At 32.6% G+C, this 16,099-nt stretch overlaps 1 protein-coding gene across 4 annotated transcripts in view; it reads right to left on the bottom strand.

Moving 5' to 3' along the window:
* Positions 1-16,099, bottom strand: part of LOC134706219 (putative sodium-coupled neutral amino acid transporter 11) — a 57,465-nt gene that overhangs the window by 16,755 nt on the left and 24,611 nt on the right. For 3 of the 4 annotated variants that reach the window (XM_063564955.1, XM_063564957.1, XM_063564956.1), the window contains exons 3-5: positions 11,798-11,945; positions 5,100-5,174; positions 2,159-2,217 (exon numbers count right to left, since the gene is read on the bottom strand). In XM_063564955.1, coding sequence (XP_063421025.1) covers positions 2,159-2,217; positions 5,100-5,174; positions 11,798-11,945 — 282 coding nt within the window. Of the gene's footprint in view, positions 1-2,158; positions 2,218-5,099; positions 5,175-11,797; positions 11,946-14,645; positions 14,682-16,099 lie in introns of all 4 variants that reach the window. The other variant, XM_063564959.1, reaches the window with a different exon arrangement.

Below are 16,099 nucleotides of genomic sequence, written 5' to 3' on the forward strand. Positions count from 1 at the left end.
GATAACGGTCAACCAACTCATAACTGTCAACTTGTTGACATCAGGTTATCCGTGTCATTATTCGATTTTGTTTGCACTGTGATTTCTATGTTGACATGAGATTATCCGTGTCATTATACGATTTTGTTTGCACTGTGATTTCTATGAAGTTCAAACGCAAATCAAAGCACAATGCACTTCATACAAAGATACTGATTAATGCATTCAATCAATTACAGTTAATGTCATTGTATGAAATTGAAGAGAAAACCTAATAATTCGTGAGTTCAGATTTGTTTTACGATAATTAAAGGAATAAAATGAAACAATCAATACAAATTTGCTATCTGCTGAAAAATAGGTTAACTTGATGCGCACTTTCACGTTTGTACCACCAGTCTTTGAAAATAAAAAAATCATGATGAAGCAATTGCATTAAAGTCATTAGAGAAAAAAAGAAGGTAACATGTTATCGCATAATAACACGCAATCATTACTCAAATTCCTTTCAATGGTTTTACATTATGTCTCCTTCATTTGCAATTTTCTCTGTTCTTTGATCAGTTTTGTTTGAAATTTTTGAACACTTATATGGATCCAGATTTCCTTACATGTTGTTTAGTATCCATCAGACGACAGTTAAAAAGTTATTTAACAACATACCTGCGCGTGTAGGAAGTGATAAAGACATGAAGTGGCGCAGTGATTGTGCAACAAAGAGGTTTTGAATCTTGTTCTGTATCAGGGATACAATTTTAGTCTTGTGGACATAAACAAAAAGTAAGATGATGTGACATTTATTTCACATGACTGGGTGGGGTTTAAGAAGTTTGCCTTTTTAAGTAAACTCATCATAGATAATAGGACTAAATTTTGTATATACGACCAGTCCATCTATAGACAGGAGTTTTGGAAAAAACTCAACAATGAAGTGTCTAGTTATTCGTCCAATATAATACACTCAGTTCTTTTGTATTATGCGTTTGGTGACACTGACTAGAATTCAATAATAATTATAACGGCAATCATCCTTATCACACACATCTTTAAATAGACTATCCTTATGCAAATTATAACATAAGCTCCACCCGATCAGTCGAAATAACATTGGTAATAATAAGTTAAAAGATTCCATGTATTACCAACAGTTATCAAAGGTACCAGGATTATAATCTAAGACACGCGTTTCGTCTACACAAGACTCATCAATGACGCTGTTGTAATGTCAACCAAATACAAAGTTGAAGAGCATTGACGACCCAAAATTCCAAAACGGTGTGCCAAATGATGCTAAGGTAATATATTCCTGGGATAAGAAAATCCTTAGTTTTTCGAAATATTTAAAGTTGTTTTGTAACAGGAATATTTACAAATGACCATATGATTGATATTCATGTTAACACTGAAGTGTTGACTACTGGGCTGGTGATACCTTCGAGGACGAAACGTCAACCAGCAGAGGCATCTACCAGTGGTGTAAATAGTTATCAAAGGTACCAGGATTATAATTTAGTACGCCAGACGCGCGTAACGTCTACATAAGACTCATCAGTGTCGCTCAAATCATTAAGTTGTAAAGCCAAACAAATACAAATGACTATATAATTGATATTCATGTCAACACCATGTGTTGACTACTAGGCTGGTGATACCCTCGAGGACGAAACGTCCACCAGCAGAGGCATCGACCCAGTGGTGTAAATAGTTATCAAAGGTACCAGGGTTATAATTTAGTACGCTAGACATGTGGAGCAATCAAAAGAATGAACCAATCAATGGGTGCCACATGTTGAGTAGGAATAGTTCCTAATCAAATGGCAAAATCAAAAGCTCTAACACATCAAACGAATGGACAACAACTGGTATATCCCTGACTTAGAACAGGCATTTTCTGATGTAAAAAAAATGGTGGATTATACTCGGTTTTATAGCTAGCTAAACCTTTCACTTGTATGACAGTCGCATCAAATTCCATCATAATGACAACGATGCGTGAACAAAATAAACAGACATAATAGGTAAAAATGTCTAAAATATAGGTACAGCTATCAACATTGCACTAATAACGTTATATTTGTTATGATCGAATCCTTTAGGGTTTTTTGTGATGCATACTGAAATTTCGGCATATTTTCTGCTGTCCTGTAAATGCATCAGCGCAAGTTTAAAGTATACTCACTTGGTAGGTATCTGTGTTTGATAATCTGCCACCTTGCACTAACAGTAGAATAGAGTAATCTGTAAAAAGCAAAGAAAATGTATATCAAATACGACGTATGCACGACATCATTTATTCTGAAACGTTATCGCCATTTGGGAGTGTGGTTATAACTTATAACGTTACCTAAAATATATGGTGTTTTTGAATTCTTATATTCCATGAAGATAACCAATTTATTTGACATGCATGTCTGTTTCGATATTTATCAGATCGTCTTTGATCTTAGATGGTTTTTCTCGTTTGAACTATTTCACATTTGTTATGTAAGCATTATCTACGGCATGCACTTGTCAGTATGGTGATCTACAAGTGCTTACATCTAAGTCATGTTAGTCTTTGGTCAGTGTTTAAGCTGAATTATGAGGGCTTAAGTCACTTTTGCGCGATATAAAGGTGCGTAACAGCACGGGACCAGGGATGTATATTACTAGTTACATATTTGTCAGACTTTAAAAGACTAAGGCATGCTTGGATGTTATTGTATGATTTTTCTGTTTTTGCCCTTATTATTAATAAATATACTCATCATAGATACCAGGATTTAAATTAAAATTTACGTCAGACGCGCGTTTCGTCAACAAATAACTTATCATTGACGCTCGAATATAAAAAATGATTAAAAGGCCAAATAATGTACGAAGTTGAAGAGCATTGAGGACCAAAATTTTCCGAAACATTTTTCTAAATACAGCAATGATTCTTACATGGGATCAGGAATTTAGTAATCAATTACCCTTCAATTTGTTCCAGGGGAAATTCCTGATCAACAAACATTGGGATTCCAGTTCTAAACAAGGAATTACAAAGTTTGGTGGATAATTGTATTATTCGTGTCATTTCTTCTTATTTTCTCGAAATGACTACTGATGGTAGTTTATGCTGTTTATGACAAACGCGATGATTTAAATTTTCCTATAGTCAACTTTCCGTTTCTGTGTAGCAACACCCCAGCTCTTCATCTTTTATATAAGCTTTGGATTTTCAAATATTTTGACCACGAGCATCACTGAAGAGACATGTATCGTCGAAATGCGCATCTGGTGCAAGAAAATTGGTACCGTTAATTTAATTACTACCACTGGGTCGATGCCTCTGCTGGTGGACTTTTAGTCCCCGAGGGTATCACCAGCCCAGTAGCCAGTACTTCGGTACTGGCATGAAAATACGGATTTTTTGTGTTATTAAAATTTGCTGTTACAAAATATTATAAATTATTTTAAATTAAGGAATGTATTTCCCTCATGCAAAGCTCTGATTCCTTTCACAGATTTGGGTATACTTTTTGGACCTTTTGGATTACAGCTCTTCATCTTTTATATAAGCTTTGGATTTCAAATATTTTGGCCACGAGCATCACGGAAGAGACATGTTTTGTCGAAATGCGCATCTGGTGCAAGAAAATTGGTACCGTTAAGTTTATTATTTATATGTGCAATCGATACGTTACTCTAGAGCTAGCTCAAAGTACGTTGATTTTATTGAACAAGGAATACTGCTTTCTCAATAGTTGCTAAGACAGGGCTATAAATCAATCAAATTAAAGTCATCACTCAAGAAATTTTACGGTCGCCATCATGAGCTGAAAGGTCATTATTACAAAAGTGTGTCAGAAATCATATCTGATAATCTTCCTCAATCATAATAACCATCCATCATTACTGAACTGAACAAAGAAATAACACGACGGGTGCCGTATACGGTGCAGGAAATGCTTACCCTTCCGGAGCACCTGATTTCACTCCCGGTTTGTAGTGGAGTTCGTGTTGTTTCTTAATTATTATTTATAACTGTTGATGTAAATGTCCTTTGGTTTTGTGAGTCTTTGTTTACTCCTTGGTTTTGTGAGTCTTTGTTTACTCCTTGGTTTTGTGAGTCTTTGTTTACTCCTTGGTTTTGTGAGTCTTTGTTTACTCCTTGGTTTTGTGAGTCTTTGTTTATTCCTTGGTTTTGTGAGTCTTTGTTTACTCCTTGGTTTTGTGAGTCTTTGTTTACTCCTTGGTTTTGTGAGTCTTTGTTTACTCCTTGGTTTTGTGAGTCTTTGTTTACTCCTTGGTTTTGTGAGTCTTTGTTTACTCCTTGGTTTTGTGAGTCTTTGTTTATTCCTTGGTTTTGATTGTTATTGTCTTTCATGATAAAATACGTTTAGAAAATTTGTAAGGTGTCAGATCCTGTTGACGAAAGAATCCAACAGAGAAACATATTTTATGATCAAAACAGAATATGTTTCTTGTGAGGCTAAATTATTTCTTATTTACTTTTCTAATTCTTGTTCTATTGTTATAAAAACAATAAGAAAATAACGAACAACTAAGTTGTACTGAAAGATTAAGAACGCGAAGATATCATGACTAGAAACAGTTAGTCAGCTAATCAATAACACCAATGGGTTTTGTCTCATAATGAAACATACGGTTTATGTCTAACAGCCTTATTCAAAGACATTTACAACAGAACATAAAAAGAAACGTCAATATTAATGTGTGATCTATAGATCTTATCCTAACCATAAAGTCATATATTATCAGATTAAGACAGGTTTTATTTTTCTTGACATCAGTTTTGTCGGATACAACCATTTGATTTGTAAAGTATGAATATATAGTTTCAATAAGTTCTAACCTCTCTAACTGTTATATCAGCAAATCTCCTCAACAGATTTATTTCTACCACAAAAGCTGTTGTTATTCTGGTTGTGATTACAACTTTTCTGCCTTTTATTAGAAATATGACAGTTGTCCATCCGTCTGATGTGTTTTGTCTTTTGATTTTGCCATTTTGATTAAAGACTTTCCGTTTTAAATTTGCCTCGGAATTAAGTATTGTTTTTTATTTAAATTTTTACTAAAATAACACCTTAAAAATATCAACAAAAATTCATAACTAAACATGAATATCTTACCTGTGATAACAGCAACTAAAATCAGCAAAAATGTTCCAAATAAAAAACCTGACTGCTTCAGTGCATATGGTATTCCTGCAAAAAATATAAAAGAGAATCAATTGTTGGGATATGCGACTAGATAACGCACTGATGTATTATCTATACGAGTATTATAGGTAGTCAGGTTTTATTTCTCCATATTAAAAAATGGAAATTTGGAATTCATCATACAATCACACTGGCCTATTACTGTGATATATTATCTTGATTCATACAAATTTCTTTAAAAAAACGATTTGTGCATTTTAACATTCAGGTAATAAACCATTTGAACTCTAAGCATGTCCATGCCAAAGCCAGGAGCCAGGACTGTCGACATTTTAATTAAATACATGCTTTTTCACATTATACCGGTTATCGTTTATTTAGCTGCTTTTCATCCTTATAGTCATCTTAAATATTCCGTGGACACCTTTTATCAGGGGAAAACGTTTTTGATTGTTTTAGGGTTGTTCAATACAATCTACGTTTTCTTATATAAATAATGGAAACAGTAGTATATCGCTGCTCAATAGTAATACATCAATAAAGTGAAAAACAAAAAGGGGTCACAAACGAAAACCAAAGGAAACACATCATTTAAAAGAGGGAAACAACGGAACAATAGAAACACTGAACTGTAACAATAACAAACATTAAAATGCATAGAAACGGACTTTTGTCATATTCCGAACTTGGTACAAGACAGTTAAAGAAAAATGATGGATTGAGCCTCGTGTTTTGCCAGCTTATCAAACATCTCACTCATAAGGTAATGTTACAAATACCGCTAAAGTGACAGAGGGAAAACAGTACAAAAAACACAAGAACATTCAAGACAGAGCAATCTATAAATAAATAATCCATGAATTTACGACAGTACATCAGAACGCCACAGTAGAATTATAACATGTACGTCACACACGAACACGAATGTAGCAACGTTACAAAGAGTGACGTATTTGTATGACGTTTATTTAATCACAGGTAAACTTTTAAATATAGTATATAAAATTGGAATTAATTTGTAATGGTGTTATTTTATAAATTATCTAACCATGACAAAAATATTAAAACAGAATTGTTTATGTAAATAAACTCATCATAGATACCAGGACTAAATTGAGTATATATCCAGACGCGCGTTTCGTCTACAAAAGACTCATCAGTGACGCTCGAATCTAAAAAAAGTAAAAAAGGCCAAATAAAGTACGAAGTTGTAGAGCATTACGGACCAAAATTCCTCAAGTTTTGCCAAATACAGCTAAGGTAATCTATGTCTGAGGTAGATAAGCCTTGGTTTTTCAAATAATTCTAAAATTTTATAGCAGTAAATTTATAGATATAACCATATCAATGACAATTCATGTCAGCACAAATAGTGTAATTATTTGCATGTTCCATGTCTAAATTAATACTGTGTATAAACAAAACAATCCTGTGCACGTAGTTGTTATAGTTGCTTTCATACAAGTGAGAGGTTTAGCTAGCTGTACAACCAGGTTCAATCCAACATTTTCTACATAAGACATTGCCTGTACTAAAAAAAGGCAACAGTAGTATACCGCTGTTCAAAACTCACAAATCCATGGACAAAAAACAAAATCGGGTTAACAAACCAAAACTGAGAGAAACGCATTTTAATTATAAGAGGAGAACAACGACATAACATTAAAATGTAACACACATAAGTCAGGAATATAAAAGTTGTTATCCTTTCGTTTGAAGTGTTTGAACTTTTGATTTAGCCATTTGATTTTGGACTTTCCTTTTTGAATTTTCCTCGGAGTTCAGTATTTTTGTGTTTTTACTTTTCATGTCATTTTTGTAAACAACATAGAATGTCTCACAGTGAATCAGACACTCAAGGCTGACATAATCCAATATTGTTCTATTCACGCGATCAATGGAATTAGATACTATATTTTATTGAAATTACTAATGGAGACTACTTTATTTGACAGTGTCTGATATTAATCTGAATATGACAGTAGTTATCCATTTATTTCACTTGTTTTTCGATATCACTAGTAAATTTATAACGGAATCTAGGGAATTCAGTTGTATCTAATATTTCGTCCTCTTAATTAAAAAATAACTATCTTAAATGATAAAAACCGACGACAAAAAAAAAACAGTCTTTAAAAAACATGATGACATATTGTTTGTGTAATTGGTTCTTGGTAAACTAGACCTGATAAATATATAAAAAGTGTGCATTTTCGGTTTATATTTCAACATTCAATCATTATAGTGTTGTCAATACATTGATGAAGTTCGTATCACAATATTCTCTTAGGACACTAAATAATTATATAGATATATGTGTGTACAATCAATACAGGGCAAGGTAAAGAGGAATCATAATAGTATTGTGATCAGTAATAATCATAAACCATATCTCATACAGCCGGGGAATAAGTATATTATCAATAGCAAATTTAAAAGCTTAATTGAACTGCCTCCTTGCATCTTATTATTAATGTCAAGAATAAAATAAGAACTGACTTTAAAACTTAGACGTTGTTGATATAAACACGAGTTATATACCCTTTTCTAACTGTAAAAACTATATGATTTTATCGCCATGTTACATGAAATACTGGTCACTGAATGATCCAAGAATGTAAAATTGAGCGTATGTCATACTTACACCGCCATATAACATTTTATTTAAAAGTGTTTGTCAAAGAATATGTCTGTAGGTGACCAATTTGATATCTTGGGTTAATCTTGCCAAAACCATCTTTGGCACCAAAACAACATGTATGTCTAGTCGTTATCGATGATCGACTATTTAAAAATAAATTGAACATGAAAATGGAACATAAAAGTTTAAAGGGCTTTTTTGCAGAAAGAGTTAAGTCATCAATGAAAGCTTTAGTAATGTTTCGTGATATCATATAGATTGTTTTGGGAGCACATTTTCTTTGCGAATAAATAATGGCAACAGCAAATTACCGCTGTTCGAAAGTCATAAATCGATTGAGAGAAAACAAATCCTTGTTAAACACTAAAACTGAGGGCAACACATCAACTATAATTGAACCTAATTTTTAATTGAGCCCAAATTTTACAGTATTGATATTTTTTCTAAATGTTCAAGGCAATAACTCTTATCAGCAGACTTTGAGAGACAAACACGTCTCAGAGCAATGAGTGTGTTGAATGTGGTCTATTTGATCATTTCTTTGATGAATATTGTAATGCTCTTTTTAGATGAACAGTTTGATACATCACAGACACATTATGGCATTGTATCGATTTTAGAAATGATTTAAAACAATCCACCAGACCTTTTCTGCGTGACCTCGTCCCATTATCAGAAATACTTTACTTGTATTACTAATTGTTTGTAGGCAAAAATCAATAAACGGATATTGTATATTCTTCTCCGGCTGTTTTAACTAAGTCGTCAAACCTAATATTTTATCTATTAGTAACTGCTGTTGGTTGATAAATTTTCTGATCTTTTATCATTTTATGCTCATCAATAGACCAAATGCAAAGAATTAAAATAATTGTCTTTTAATAAATGATGTTTGAGATAACAAATAGACTTCAGAGAGCGAAATACTTGTAAATATCAAGAGATTTGTTATTGAGGAAAACTAGTAGGGAGTGCTATTCTTCGTAGCCATAAAATTCAAATTATGCGCTGAGGCTCCGATACAAAGATTCAAACTGAGATGAGTAGAATTAATTAATACTGTGTCTCGTATTGGCCATTGGCTATCATCTTTACAGTCAATTATACAAACACTTTGTTGAACTAGCATAAAGATCCGATCAGTTATAATACACAGAGAATCAGGAAATGCCAAATTTGGACAGCAATTGTTTTCTAATCGTTTTAATGTGTTTTTGCTTTTGATTTTGTCGTTTGATAGGGGACTTTCTGATTTTGATTTCACTTTGAGTTCGGTATTTTTTGTTATTCTATTTTTTAAATACTGTAACCTTTATACAGAAAGATCATATTGACATTAAGTAGTGTGTAATGTCATTCCATCAGTTTTTATTTGCATTTTATCTTCATGATCCTTTAAATACTGTTACATTGATTTGGAAAGGTCAGATTGACATTTCTCTCAGTTTTAATTTGTATTTTATCTTCATGTATGATATGATAGATTTGAACCTTGGTAAACTACAGTTGACAATTAAATAGCGTAATCTGAACGTCCTTGCTATTTATTTCACCAAGGAGATAGTATAGTATTTTACGCTACAGCGTTCGACTTAATCAAAAGCCAGTAGTTGTATAGAAATACAATTTGACTATGAATTCTTGAACATGTTTTCTGGCATTGTGGAGTAGTCTATCTGCAAATGTAAACAATATCCCGGTATTAATCAAATTGAAACTGGAAATGGAGAATGTGTCAAAGAGACAACAATTAACCCCAATAAAGAGCAGAATACAGCCCAGGGCCACCGACGTGTCGTCACAAGGAGTAAAATATCACACTAAGAGGACTACATTTTTGCCAAAACTATACTATTTAGATAGACTCGTTTGTCTTTATAGACTCTTGTAATATTTCTACTTTAAATAATTTATTTAATTTACACTTGATCCTTAATTTTTTCATCATCTGGTTAAAACATTTTACAAGAATTTTCAGGTTTGTAAACTGTTTAACATTATTGTTTTGTCTTTGTTTTTTTTGCTATCAGTATCTGAGATGTTCTTTTGTCTTTATAGACTCTTGTAGTATTTCTACTTTAAATAATTGATTTAATTTACACTTGATCCTTAATTTTTTCATCATCTGGTTAAAACATTTTACAAGAATTTTCAGGTTTGAAAAAACTGTTTAACATTATTTTTTTGTCTTTGTTTTTTTTTGCTATCAGTATCTGAGATGTTAGATATGTATATACATCACTTAAAAATATCGTTTTAATATATTGTCAAAAATATAAGCTATGAAATATCTAATATTATTTCTGAACCCGTGTGATTCAAATACAAGATTTGACAATAATTAACAATTTCTGACAAACTGACCCATAACAAAGAAAAAAAGCTTTTATTACAGACTTTGATTGATAGTAATGCTGTACATAATCCTGTAGTAACTCGTCTTTATCTTAGATTTCAGACCCATTCCATTTCCTGAATCTTACGCTACAGGAAATACGGAAACGGTAAAGTAGATTTATCAACCAACTTACTCACTCAATAAATTGCATATGATGTAAAAAGCAAATAAAATACATGGAACACGATGCTATTAAATCTGAATCGTCTAAATGTATTAAGAATAACAGGGAACACCTTAATGATTGAATGTATGAACCAAATCTAGAAATATTACACCGATCTTAATTAACAACTTATACTTTGATGGTAACGATCGAATGCATTATCAAAGGATTGTCATCTAATTAATATTCCAAATAGTAATTGTTAAATAACAACAAACATCATGCTGAATCATCAGTTCTTGTTTCTATGCAGGTTGTTGTGATGACGTATGTTGGCGTTTGTTAATCTTACAATTCAGTGTTTTTGTTGTTCCAGTTTTTCCTTCTTTTATTTGATGTGTTTCCCTCTGTTTTAGTTAAACACCCGGTATTATTTTCGCTAAATTTATGCTGATCTATACTACTGTTGCCGTTATTAAGGGTGCACCATGTCTTATTTTTTATATACATAGCAAGTTATATGTTATATTTCAGTGTATAAAAAGTTTCAAATACAATCGTTAAAAATTCGTTGTGCATGGTGTTAAATGATTCAATGTTTTTTCTTGATTTACTGTATTCAGGAACATCAAAGCCGAATATTTGACAGCCAAGGATGTGAAGGAAATGCTCTTCAATGTTGGTCGATCAGAATAAGGTAGAAGGAGCTTGAGGTCAGCTAGGTCGGGCATAGTCCGAGATTACTCTGACGTCCAACGGATGTTTTGCCAGACTAGCTGGGGTCGTGGGACGTCAGAGCTCGTCCCATATCAACATGTGGATTATTGCCCGTCCAAAATAGATGCGATGCTTCGTCGCTTCTGGTGCCAACTATAGGCCTTGGAATTACTAGTATATAAATCGGGTATCGATTTGTTCATTTTTCTCTTCATTTATGTAAGCTTCATCTACCTACCACCCTCTATTTTTTATATTCAGACAGTTTTCACAGTGACCCATCGTTTCAGACATTTTTACTTTTATTTTCAAATGGGCTTCAATTGACGATAGACTTTGCGACCTCGAGACGCACATGTTTATGCTTTTTTCACCTCCTTTTAAACGATCGGTATTTAACATTTAGTAGCCAACCATGATTTTCAACTCCTTTAAAGGAGATCGGTATTAAGCATGTCCCAGGCCCCAGCTTGTCCGACAATACAGCCATTGAACGTCAGCGTACTCTTTGACTAGCTAGGGCAGAACTTTTTTGTCTTTGAACAGGTTCGTAGTGCTAATTGATTTCCTTGTAACGAAAGTCCAATAATTTGTTGGGGTTTAGCTAACTATCAAATCAGTATCAATCGACAATGTTCTACATAAGGAAATACTCTACAACTTCAGAAATATAATAGTTGTTTTTCATTTGTTTGATGTGTTAGAGCTTTTGATTTTGCTATTTGACAAAGGCCTTTCCATTTTCAGTATTCTTGAGGTTCGGTAATTTTGTATATTACAACTTCTACTTTGTTGTCAGTACATACCTATAACACCTGATCCGACAATTGAATTGATCATGTTGATACTTGTCATCGGCATACTACTTTGTTCTTGGCCATTTTTATCACCATCATCTGTAACCAGTTGCTTTGTATCCCCAATACTACTGGTTTCCGAGAACGTCGACTGGGTCTATAACAAGAAATGGACATTATTATTGCTTTGTATCCCCAATTCTACTGGTTTCCGAGAACGTCGACTGGGTCTATAACAAGAAATTGACATTATTATTGCTCTGTATCCCCAAAACCTCTGGTCTCCAAGTAAGTCGACTGGGCCTATAACAAGAAATGGACATTATTATTGCTTTGTATCCCCAATACTACTGTTTTCCGAGATCGTCGACCGGGTCTATAACAAAAAATAAACATTATTATTGCTTTGTATCCCCAATACTACTGTTTTCCGAGATCGTCGACCGGGTCTATAACAAGAAATGGACATTATTATTGCTTTGTATCCCCAATACTACTGTTTTCCAAGAACGTTGACTGGGTCTATAACAAGAAATGGACATTATTATTGCTTTGTATCCCCAATACTACTGGTTTCCAAGAACGTTGACTGGGTCTATAACAAGAAATGGACATTATTATTGCTTTGTATCCCCAATACTACTGTTTTCCAAGAACGTTGACTGGGTCTATAACAAGAAATGGACATTATTATTGCTTTGTATCCCCAATACTACTGTTTTCCAAGAACGTTGACTGGGTCTATAACAAGAAATGGACATTATTATTGCTTTGTATCCCCATACTACTGGTTTCCAAGAACGTTGACTGGGTCTATAACAAGAAATGGACATTATTATTGCTTTGTATCCCCAATACTACTGTTTTCCAAGAACGTTGACTGGGTCTATAACAAGAAATGGACATTATTATTGCTTTGTATCCCCAATACTACTGGTTTCCAAGAACGTTGACTGGGTCTATAACAAGAAATGGACATTATTATTGGTTTGTATCCCCAATACAACTGTTTTCCGAGATCGTCGACCGGGTCTATAACAAGAAATGGACATTATTATTGCTTTGTATCCCCAATACTACTGTTTTCCAAGAACGTTGACTGGGTCTATAACAAGAAATTGACATTATTATTGCTTTGTATCCCCAATACTACTGGTTTCCAAGAACGTTGACTGGGTCTATAACAAGAAATGGACATTATTATTGCTTTGTATCCCCAATACTACTGTTTTCCAAGAACGTTGACTGGGTCTATAACAAGAAATGGACATTATTATTGCTTTGTATCCCCAATACTACTGGTTTCCAAGAACGTTGACTGGGTCTATAACAAGAAATGGACATTATTATTGGTTTGTATCCCCAATACTACTGGTTTCCAAGAACGTTGACTGGGTCTATTACAAGAAATGGCATTATTATTGGTTTGTATCCCCAATACTACTGGTTTCCAAGAACGTTGACTGGGTCTATTACAAGAAATGGCATTATTATTACTTTAGATTAAGTATTTATTATATGTGCCAATAACTTAGATAAAGTTAAGACCTTTTTTGTTGACATCTGAGTTTGGGCAGCGATTCCTTGTGTTGATATTAAACATTGAGGAAATATTGCATGTCTTGATACACAATATTAAGCTGTTGTTGTATGCTTTGATATCTGTGATTGAATGGTAATTGTATTCTTTCATATATATTTACTTAAATATGCAATGTTTAATCGAGAACAATGTTAACGGTAGGTGAGTTGTGAATAGCAGCTGGACTGTGGGATGGATAATTGTACAATGAAACAAAAGGCACATGTTAAGTTGTCAAACACATGCCCCGTATCATCTGTTGTTCAAATGATTTAGAGTGCATCTTGTTCTACACCAATCCTATACGTTTATGTTTCTTTTAATAATACAGAAAAGGCCAGCCCTAGTAAATATTTTTTAACAAGAAAAATGGTTCGTAGTACTGCCGAATTCATATAAGATTGCCTATTTCTAAAACATAAATGTACTCTGCTATTCTGAAAGTGTACTGTACTTTTTTGAGGTTGGCTGTGATATCGTCATCAAACATTAACTTACCTGTAAGATTTATTCCCTATCAAGTAAATTAAACGTTCAATTTGTATCGTTTTGCCAATTTCATTGCATATGTATGTATTCTTTTTTAAAACCTTTATTTTAATCATATATATGCTTGAATTGAAATTATAAAGACATTGCAGGCATAGCTAGATTCTTGTTAGCTTAATTTACGGTGAGAATTGTAAAGACAACACTATTTAAAAATGCATGATTGAATAAGAATAATAATTTATGTGAAATGATACACATGCGGGCATATAATGATTCTTGTAAGCTTTGTTTTAGTAAGAAATTAAATAGAAGCGGACACAGTGTAAGATTAGATGAAAACCTACAAGGTAAGGTCAGCTCATATGTCATTAACAAATTTAATGCGAACGTATATAAAACCTTCATAACATTCAATGTTGTTCCATAATACAGAAGAGCAAGCGCATAGATAATGCAAAGGATGCTGTATCAACGTTTTAGTGATGGCATTACAAGTATCGAAATGGAATTATAAATATCGATAGCATTACAAGTATCGATGACATTATAAGTATCGATGACATTACAAGTATCGATGTGGTAATAATCATCGATGGCATGCCAAGTATCCATGACATTACAAATATCGATGACATTACAAGTATCGATGGCATTAAAAGTATCGATGGCATTATAAGTATCGATGGCATTATAAGTATCGATGGCATTGCAAGTAGCGATGGCATTTTAAGTATCGAGGCTCAATTTGCAATTAAAAAGAGTTAAATTCACCAATATACATACAGTAAGGTCAATGTCCTCCATATTTGTTCAACTTGCCTATGAAAAAATGAGTTTAACAATAATTTTATAATCATATTGTTACAACTAGTTATCCCAGGGTATTTGAAATATATTAAGACATTTCGTTTTCATAATGAATAATAGAGTATCATTTCCATTCAAAGTTTTATCATAAGATCTATTTTAATCAATACTCATATTAGTTATTACTAGAATAATCTTAAATTATGTCTTTCCAAAGCAATGCCTTTCAATTTCAACTAATATCAGAAATTATAAGAATTTTATTACCAATATGCATCTAGTTCTAGTAACTGGAAAAAAATCAAAATTTACCAATTAGTTATAGAAAAAACAAAAAAACACTGGTCAAAAGAACCATATATCATTGGCAAAATTTAACTACGCAAATTTTTCATCAGAATGAAAAACAGTTGTGTGCCAACTTTGCTCGAAAACAAAACTATTTCCCAGTCTCTTTTATTTTCAGAATCAAATGTTGATTGTTTGTACCTTAATAAAAACATATTAATGTTTGTTTAAAATATACCCTTTCTTTTAAAAATCTTAATTTTTCTTATGTTTTTTAGTAGCAGAAACGTATTTGTCTCCTTTACGTAAAAAAACAAAATAAGAATATCAGCCCCTGAAACTGTAAGCTGTGTTGATCTCACTGACGAAATACTAGACACATCAGTTTGATTCATCATTGACTTATTATCATGATTATGTCATTGTAGCGATTAAATATTATTTTAAAACAATACACCAGACTGTTTTCTGCATGACCTCGACTTATCATCAGAAATACTTTACGTGTATTACTAATTGTTCGTAGGCAGAAATCAATAAACGGATATTGTAGACTTTTCTACGGATGTTTTAACGAAGTTTTACTCAGCTGTTGTTGAAGATCAAATATCTGATTATTTCTCAAGCACTCAATCAGAATAGATGATAGATCACAGCCAGGGAATTGAAATAATTCTTTTGTCATCACACACTTTTGATAAACAAAATTCGCAAAATAAGGAGCCTGTAATTGTTGCTGTATTTTTATATTTGTAATTGTGTTTTTAATGTCTATGTATTTGCATGTGGTAATTAATGGTCTTTTTCTTATACATGTATACTCTATATGCCCCTTGTGGGTCCTTATTTGGAAATACAACATATCTTATCTCTTATTTTGTTTTCGTTTGGTGTTTTGCGCATTTTAAAAAATCATTGTTTTCTATGATTATTTTTTTTTTGTTTTACATTTATTTTGTTAATTTGGTTCTTTGTTCTCATCCAAAACTTGTTAACCACTTTTAATATTTCCAAATGTGGTAACCATGCAAAAAGCTGCATTCTAATCATAATTTTAACTCAGTTGAGTATGTATCATTAATGCGAAAACTATGTTTCGTGATTGCAAGCCATTAACTCTAAAGTCAATTATCTAAATGTTC

Source organism: Mytilus trossulus, chromosome 2, assembly GCF_036588685.1.
Source record: "Mytilus trossulus isolate FHL-02 chromosome 2, PNRI_Mtr1.1.1.hap1, whole genome shotgun sequence".
In the NCBI taxonomy this organism is placed as follows: Eukaryota; Metazoa; Mollusca; class Bivalvia; order Mytilida; family Mytilidae; genus Mytilus; species Mytilus trossulus.